Raw genomic sequence first — 8,607 nt, 5'->3', positions numbered from 1 at the left:
TGCCCTTGTGCACGGCTCTGCGTGGTCGTTCGCAGTTGTGCACGGCTGTGCACGGTCGTGCGTGGCTGTGCACACTTGTGCATGGTCGTTCGCAGTTGTGCACGGCTGTGTGTGGCCGTGCACGGTTGTGCATGGTCGTTCGCAGTTGTGCACTGCTGTGTGTGGCCGTGCACGGTCGTGTGTGGTTGTGCATGGCTGTGCATGGCTTTGTGCAGCTGTGTGCGGCTGTGTACCATTGTGCACGGAGGAGCACGGCTGTGTGAAGTTGTGTGCAGTTGTGGACAGTTGTGCGCGTGGCTGTGCAGGGCTGTGCGTGGCTGTGCACAGTCACGTGCAGTTGTACACCGTTGTGTGTAGTTGTGAACAGCTGAGCACACCTGTGCATGCTTGTGTGTAGCTGTGCACGGCTGTGTATGGTTGTGCACCGTTTTGTGCAGCTGTACACAGTTGTGCACAGTTGTGCGTGGCCGTGCACAGTTGTTCACACTTGCGCACAGCTGTGCACAGTTGTTCGCGGCTGTGCGTGCAGCAGACGCGCGGGTGGTGGGTTTCCTGCTGCGAGGGAGCGACGACTGTGGGAAAATTCCAGCGTGTGGAAGCGGGGAGGGGGGCGCTGCTGGGGCCGGGGGCGCGGGGGGGGCAGCCAGGCTCCCGCAGCTCCTGCCCACCCACAATTAATAAAAAAAACCCACAAACCAAACCAAACCCAGGAACAATAATGGCTCAATTAGGGGAGCGGGCGCACAAAGGGCAGGCAGCTTCCCTGCCCGCGCTGGCGCTTGCTGCCACATCATCATCTCGCTGGGGATTTCATGGCCGTCACCTTCCTCCCCTGCTCCCCCCTTGGACTTTGGGTCAATATTTGCAGGGCTCCCCGGGGCTTCCCCTCCAGCACCATATCGGGGTGTCCCCCAAGAGCTCAGAGACAGCCCTGGGGGTCCGTGGAACAGCCAGCGGCACCCTGTGCCTTTGCCATGGGGCGACGGCCTCCTCGCATGCCTGGGGCTCCCAGGGGATGTCACCCACATGTGATGGCGGGTGTGACAAGGAGGAAACCCTGTGGGCAGCCCCAGCCTGGGAAGGGCTTCAGGGTGCAGGGGAGTGGGACTGGGGACCCCCTTTGCTGATGAGCCAATGCAGGCAGCAGCCAAGGGAGGAGCTGCCAAAGGCGAGCTCATGTTTCTGCTCCAGTCTCCCCCTTATTTGTGGGAACCAAATATTCTGCCCTTGGAATGAGGATGCACACGCACCCACACGCGTGCTCTACCCTCAAACCAAGGCGTGCAGCTCGGGGTGCTTAACGACATCCAGACCCTGTTTAACAAGTGCCCCTGAGCAGCAATGGGGCTCCACTGAGGAGGAAAAGCCATCCCTACGCACTGCGTAGAGCCCAGAAATATTGCCCAGTGCCGTTTCCCCTCCCTACCCCGCCAAAGGGTCCAGCGTGGCTGCAGCCAAATCGGGGGCCACGGGGATTGCTCCGATTTTCTGGTGTTCGCTGGCAGGTGGAGCCAGTTAAGGCTGAGAGTGAGCAGAAAATCAGGAGAAATAGGAGCTGGGGGAAGAGTGGGGCCGGGGGGCTGCTGCTGCAGAGGAGGATGGTCCCTGGGGATGAGCTGGCCCCTGGGACAGCCCAAGGCCCCCTGTGATGCTGCAGAGCAAATTAATTAATGAAGCAATTCCCAGGCAGGGCTTGAGCCCTCCTTGCTGGGCCCCTGGGACTTGGCGGAGGGAGTGGCAGCATCCCCTTCTGCCCCAACCCCGGGGGTGTTGGGCAACATCTCACGGTGCCGGGGCCAAGCAGGTGGCCGTGCGAGGGGACCAGTTGGGATGCGCCGCCGGAGCCAAAGAGCTTTTAATCCGCCTCTTTCCAGGGCAGCTTCCCCCCGCCGGGGCCGCGGCGGTTGCAAAGCAGCCCTGACCGCCAGGAATTTGTCACTATGCGCTGGGAAAGCTCCTTCCCGCCAGCTGTCGGCAGCCCAGCCTGCAGGGCGCAGGCCCCTTGGATGGGACAGAGCTGGGGTGCGGGGCCGCGGGGGCCCCGCTGCGGGCCAGGGTCCTGCCCCGGCCCTGAGCATCCCTCCCTGGCACAGGGATGATGCTGGCTTGGCTTTGGCCTGGCCAAAGCAGGGGGCTCGAAGCAGACCCTCATGGCAGGCTTTGGGGTGCAGCTCCCGAAGGGATGGCAGAGTTGGGGGGGGTGTCGGTGTCCTCAGGGGTTACCAGGCTCTCACTTCTCATCTCACCGAGGGCTGTGGGGCAGAGCTCGCTCTGTCATGCCCGGGGCTTGGGCTGTGCCCCCCGGTCCCTTCTCTGCTGCCCCATGCGGACATGCAAACTGCCCCATCCTACCTGCTGCCGGGCATCCCCTGGCCCCAGGGGCATCATCCTGACTCTATGGGGCACCCCCAGTCCCAGGGACATCATCCAACCCTATGGGGTATCTATGAACCCCAAGGGCATCATCCTGACCTTATGAGGTATCCCCTAACCCCAGGGACATCATCCTGACTCTATGAGGCATCCCCTAACCCCAGAAGCATCATCCTCACCCTATGGGGGACCCCCTGGTCCTAGGGGCATCCCCCTGCCCCACCGCAGCTCCTGGGCTCTAGGGTGCTGTGGGAAGGGCAGGGAGGGCTGCCCGGACATCCCCGAGGCAGACGTGAGGCCTGCAGGTCCCCACTTGGGGCCGGAGGCCGCAGGGAGGGCTGAGGGGGACCGGCTGCCTTTGTGCCTCCCCTTTGTGCCCCGCGATTCACATGTTTGGGCTTTTATCCGGCAGCCGGGAAGGAGGAGGGTGAAGGGGACAGGAGAGGGGGGAGAAGGGCCGGGGCGGGGGGAAATGGCGGGAAACGACGGCTCCCTTTGTGTGACAGGGATGGGGACAGGGACCGGGGAACACCCTGCAAGTGCCACTGCTCTGCGTTTTGCCGTCCCAGTGTGGACACCCATCGGCAGCGTGACCAAAGGGCTCCACGGTTCCCAGAGGGTTCCCTGGGCTGGGACGTGTGTGTCCCCCTGCCCAGACACCTGGGTCTACAGTGGGGCTGATCCCACAGGATAAGGAGCCCCAGGCACCTCCCTGGGAACATTTCTACCGAGGGAGCTGGTTTTGGGGCGCTGCTCTCCGTCGTGTCCCCAAACCCACCTTCACGGCGGGGGGGGCAGGGGATGGATGGGTGGGGGGCTTTTGGAGCGAGTCTGGCTGGACCATCCCCAGGGATGCCGCAGCCAGCCATGCCAGGTGGGCATCGCAGTGCCTGTGGGGGGGACACACACCCTTCCCTGGGCTCGCAGGGTGCCACTGCACCCTTCTCTCTGAGCCCAGCTGGGCTCCGACTGCTCCTCCAGAGACCCCCAGCTCCCATCTGGTCTGCCCAAAGCAACCCCCGGCACACTGTGGCCCCCAGCCTGCTCTCCCCCCTGCCGCCACCACACTGCCTCCCACCACATTTTCCATCCTGCGAAGGAAATATTAACCGGGATGGAGTTTGTCTCATTGTGTTTTTACCCTCTGTGGCCATAATCTGTGCCAAGAGGCCAGGCAGGAATTTGGCTTGGCCGGGGCCAGACTCTGCTTTTGGGGAAATGCTCAGGTGACCGGCCCCAGGGAGGTGGGGATGCGGGATGCTACCTGGTACCACAGCAGCCCCGAGCAGCAGAGAAAATCTGTTATCCCCATCCTACAGTGGGGAAACTGAGGCACTGGCTGCCCGGTCCCCCCTGTGGGGTGCTCCCGTAGGAAGCATTTGCACCCTGGCTGGGGCCCAGCTGCCGCGGGAGCCAGCAGCCGCGGGAAGCGAGGGCGGCCGACCCAACCTGACACAGGGCAGAGGGCACTGAAAACAGCACAAAAACCTCTGCTGCGGAGAACGAGCAGAATAACAGCCCTTTCCGCCGCAGCAGAATGAGCTGGTTTGGCCAAATAAACAGATTTGAAGAAAAACAAGAGATTCTGCTGCTGGACAGAAAGCCACCGGATGTTCGGCACGTTAAATGCCGTAATTTAGCCAAGAGGAATGCGCTGGATCACTGCGTGGTCGGAGCAGCCGTGCTCTATCCCCGGGGCGTACAGAGGATGCCGTGGGCAGTGCAATTCCCTTTGCACCTCATTTATTGCTTTTCCAGCTTCATTTTTCCTCCTCCACTGGGTTTCCCACTCCTTCCCCCTTCCCCCTGCCTTGTTCGGGTCCTGCCCACCATCAAAATCCCAGTGGGTTGTTGGCATCCTCGAGAGCCCGGTGTGGAGCATCGGTCGGTCTCCTCCAGGGCCGGATCCTGCTCTCGGGCCCAGCCCGGCCCCAAAATGAGCACCAGCCCTTTGGCAGTAAAGCATAAAATAAGCATCAAACTCTTCTCAAGGGAAAACATGTGTTGCGTATCAAACCCACAGGGCAGGCTTGCAGCCGCGAGCTCGCAGGCAGGATCTTATCACAGCCAGATCATTTTATACACACATACAGAGAGATATATATATTTAATTAAACTCTGAAGCCTGCAGCACCATTTGGAAATGGTTTCTCGGCAAGGAAAAGCACATTATGGTCAGCGGGGGCACCAAATACCTGGTGGTTCAGCCTGGTTAGTGGTATTTGAAAAGGTGTTACTGAAATAATATTGAAAAGGTATTAAAGCACAAGCTGACCTGTGCCATGACCCCGGCTCGGGTGATTTGGGTGACTTGGAGGGGGGCTCAGGGGCTGAGCTTTTCCAGCGCTGAGCCCCTGTGAGCATCATCGAAGCGGGGCAATGTCCCTGGCTGGGGGTCCTCTGTCCCATCAATGGCTGGGGGTCCTCTGTCCCATCAATGGCTGGGGGTCCCGTGCCCCATCTCTGGCTGGGGGTTCCATGTCCCATCCCTGTCTGGGTGTCCCGTGCCCCATCCCCAGCCAAGGTCCCATCCCCCTCACCACTGTCCGGGGATGCCTGCGCAGCCCGGAGTGGGACCCAGAGGCTGGGGACTGGAGCCCCGTGGAGGGGGACAGTGGCAGGGCGGGAGCGAGCAGGGCTGGGAAGCCGGCACTGCGCAGCCCGGCACAATGAGGCCTTGTGGCCGGCGGCTCTGACGAGAATCGGCCCTGACAGCGGCTCCGCCAGCAGGGTCACCCACCCGGCATGGGGCCACCCGCCCCCAGCCCCGGCCCCACTCGCTTGGCGATACCCAGGGCGAGGAACCCCAAAGCGACCCACTCCAGGGGACACCAGGGAGGCAGCATTTAGAAATAGCAATATATCTCTCTCTACATACAGATATATAAAGGGTAGGGCTCTTTCCAGCCCCCCAGGAGGTAGGGTCAGTGGTTGGAGCTGGCACGGGGGAGGCAGAGCTTTGAACCCTGGCACGCACCGGCACCGGCACTCACCCGCAGTGCCTGTTGGTGAACATCCCGCTCAGCTTTTTTTAAAAAAGGAGACGCACAACGCGCACACTACAAATACAGCTTAGTTTATAAAAAAAGTCACAAATTTGGTATCATTATAACTTTAGTGCACATATGATGCCCCCCACCCCCACAGTCAAAAATTCCCCCCGGCTGGCACGGCGTGCCCTGCCACTGGCAACCCAGCACAGCGGGACCTGGCAGCCGCCGCGAGGCCACAGCCCCTGGCTGGCGGTGATGGGTGGCACTGCCTGACCTCTCCCGGCTCCTCCAGCACCTTCCTGCATCGGCGCTTTGGTCCTGCCCCAGCTGTGCCAGGCACACCTCTGGTCCCTGCGCCAGCCTTCCTCCCGCCTTGCCATCCCCCTCGCTCCCTTCGGCCTCGCTCCTCTTCCTCGGCATCCACCCCACGGCTCCTGCCCGAGCCCCACATTGCAGGCAGGGCCAGGGCAAGGCTCACCACTGTCCTGCTCCCCTTTCCACCCCCGACATTGCAGATCCACCTCCTGGCCCTTCCGCAACCACACCGTGTTCCCAGCCCTGTCACCACGGCCACCCACTGCCACGGCCACCCACCACCGAGCCCTCCCGGGGGGAGACAGCTGCCCCCATCGTGCTGGACCCACTGTGCCCCAGAGCATCCCCGAGCCCGCAGCATCCCCTGAGCATGCAGCACCCCGAGCCTGCAGCACCCCAGTCCCCTGGGAGCCCCTAACCCATTGCCCCATGCCGCTGCACCCCATACCTGGGCAGGTCCCTTGGGGACCACTGGCAAGTGCGCCCTGGGAAAATCCCTTCCCTTCCGGCAGGATTTTCCCGGGACCCCCCCCAGTCCGGTGGCGGGTGCTGCTGGGGCCTGACTACCCAGCAAGGACCGAAGTGCTGCGGTCCCTCTGGGCACCATCCCTGCTGGCACGCTGCCCCTGCATCCCCCCGGGGATGCTCTCGCTGCCTGTGGGACCCCAGGCCCCCAGCACCCGCAGGGCCAGGCTGCCCTCCCCGAGCCCCTCAGTCCACGGGGAATTCGCAGGGGTTCTGGCGCGTGCGCCGTGCCCCCTCGTAGATGCGCTGGAAGTCCCTATAGCGGGGCGCGCAGCTCAGCCAGGCTTCGCCAAAATGCAGCCACCCCGTGAAAAGGAAGGTGCCGGGGCCTGGCTTGACGCCACAGCGCAGCGGGGTGCGGATGCTGCCCGCTGGCCGCCCCGGCCGCCCCCCTGCCTGGAAGAGGGGGAACTTTTGGCGGTGGATGCGGGCGGCGCTCACCCCGATGACGGATTCCTGCAGCTCCACGTCATTGGAGACGCTCCGGATGCTGCCACGGATCACTGCAGGGGGAATGCAGGGAGGGGTATCAGTGTGTCCCTGTCCCTGTCCCCATCCCTCTCCCCATCCCCATTCCCATCCCAATCTCCTTTCCCATCCTTGTCCCCATCCCCATCCCCATCTCCATTCCCATCCCCGTCCCCATCCCCATCCCGCAGCATCCTCTGTGACACTGATGGCCACAGCCCAAGCCAGGCCAGCCCAGGAGGGGGCGACCAGGGCTGCCAGTGGGGCTGTTGCCCCCCCAGTTAGAGTTTCCTTCCCTCCCCTGGGGTCCCAGGACCCTCCCAGCACCCATGGGGGCTGCACTTACCAAAGTCACTAGTGCAAATGGCCATCAGGATCTCGGTGTCGTTGCACGGCCGGCACGCCCCTGCAACGGCCAAGCACAGCCCGTCACCACCCGTCACCGCGGTGGCTGCCGGTGACCGGCCTTGGGGTGACCACCCCGGATCCGGCCCCTCCATCCCTTCACCTCTGTGCAGACGGGGGACACCCCAGCAAGGGAGGCGGAGGCAGCCCTGGGGAAACTGAGGGAGGCTGACCCGGGACGCTCGGCTCTCACCTTCTCCGGTGAAGCTGGCGGCGGGCAGCGCCGGACGAGCCAGCCAGTCCCCCCGCAGCTCGTAGCGGAAGGCGGCGATGCGGCGGCTGATGTCGCGGTGCGGGGTGGCCTGCAGGAAAAGAGCCACCTTCTCCCGGGGCAGCCAGCTGAAGCAGCGGACGCGAGGGCGGGGGGCCTCCGGCAGCAGCAGCTCCAGCACTCCCTCCCTCTCCAGGTAGAGCTGAGCCCCCCGGAAGGTGCCGGCGGGTTTGACGCAGGCGGTGACATGCTGGGGGCTCCTGCCTTTGACGGCGGCGGTAGGGGGGGGCAGGCGGGGGGCCAGGCGGAGGCGAAGGGCCCCCGTGGGGTACAGCCATTCCAGCGAGCCCTCGGCGCAGTGCAGGGAGAGCTGCTCCACGCTGCCTGCCTCCTGCGACAGCCCGCTGCGAGGCACAGCGGCTCCCATCAGCTGGGACCCTCCAGGACACAGGGACCCCCCCCCAGCCCACATCCCCCCCGGTGTGGCAGCACCCCGGCACTCTTGAGCAGCACCTCTGCGGAGGCGTGCGGGATGAACACGGGGAGGAATAGCACCAAACCCTCGATGCCTCAGACTTGGGGTGCAAATGCATCATTTGGGGGGTGCTCATGTTTCCCAGCACCTTCCCAGGGGGGCTGAGGGGGGGCTGCGGCAGCACAGGCCCTCCACTCGCACCCAGGGTGGGCTCCCAAGCCACCCCTGCCAGGCTGCCCGTGGCCTTGGGGTTGTGTATTCCCTTGCTTTGGGGGATCCCCGGTGGGTGCTGGGAGGGTTACACCCCCCACCCCCCCGCAGGATTCGGACTCGCATGTAAATGGTGCCCGGAGCCACGTTTTTAGCAGGGGGGCGGAGGGGGGAGGACAAGCGGGAAAACCAGGCTGGGGGGAGCGGAGGCAGCCGTGGGGCTGCTTTGTCCCGGCCACGCTGCTCGTGGTCCCCGTGGCCCCCCAAGCCTCCCGCGTGGGGCTGGCGGCAGCCCCTCCTGGCGAGCCCCGGCTCTTTGTTCCGGAGCTCGGAGCCTTCCCCACCTCGGGCCCTGGCGAGGGACTGGGGGCCCCGCCGGCCGCAGAGCTGCGTTTCACGGGGTGTGTGGGGGGGGGAGCTCGGGAAGGGGATCCCGGAGAGGCGGGGAGCCCTACGGCCCCTGCACCCCGGGGACCAGCATCCCTCCGGGGGCGGGAGGGGGGGGGGAGCAGCCGCACCCAGGAGTGGGGAAACTGAGGCAGGCGCAGGTCCCAGCATCCCACCCGTGACCCTGCCCCGCGGATGCAGGAGGTGGTGGCAGCCCCTCCCCGCTGCCTGTCCGGCGGGGGGGG

The 8,607-nt window shown here is 64.4% G+C and overlaps 2 protein-coding genes across 2 annotated transcripts in view; both read right to left on the bottom strand.

The window, feature by feature from the left end:
- The window catches only part of FAM173A (family with sequence similarity 173, member A), a 4,868-nt gene extending 2,480 nt beyond the window's left edge, over positions 1-2,388 (bottom strand). Inside the window, exon 1 of the mRNA XM_010567051.1 lies at positions 2,353-2,388. Within this exon, the coding sequence (XP_010565353.1) occupies positions 2,353-2,388 (36 nt within the window). The remainder of the gene's footprint in view (positions 1-2,352) is intronic.
- A 4,004-nt stretch (positions 2,389-6,392) lies between these two features.
- Positions 6,393-7,717, bottom strand: METRN (meteorin, glial cell differentiation regulator). The gene is made up of 3 exons (XM_010567050.1): positions 7,273-7,717; positions 7,021-7,080; positions 6,393-6,709 (listed from the first exon to the last, which is right to left on the bottom strand). Exons 1-3 carry the CDS (start codon positions 7,715-7,717, stop codon positions 6,393-6,395), a joined length of 822 nt encoding a protein of 273 aa, XP_010565352.1.
- Between the last annotated feature and the right edge of the window lie 890 nt (positions 7,718-8,607).

This window comes from Haliaeetus leucocephalus, unplaced genomic scaffold (assembly GCF_000737465.1).
Source record: "Haliaeetus leucocephalus isolate CR32 unplaced genomic scaffold, Haliaeetus_leucocephalus-4.0 Scaffold224, whole genome shotgun sequence".
Taxonomy (NCBI): domain Eukaryota; kingdom Metazoa; phylum Chordata; class Aves; order Accipitriformes; family Accipitridae; genus Haliaeetus; species Haliaeetus leucocephalus.
The sequence above is the reverse complement of the archived record's forward strand: the minus strand, read 5'-3'. Positions and strand labels throughout refer to the sequence as shown.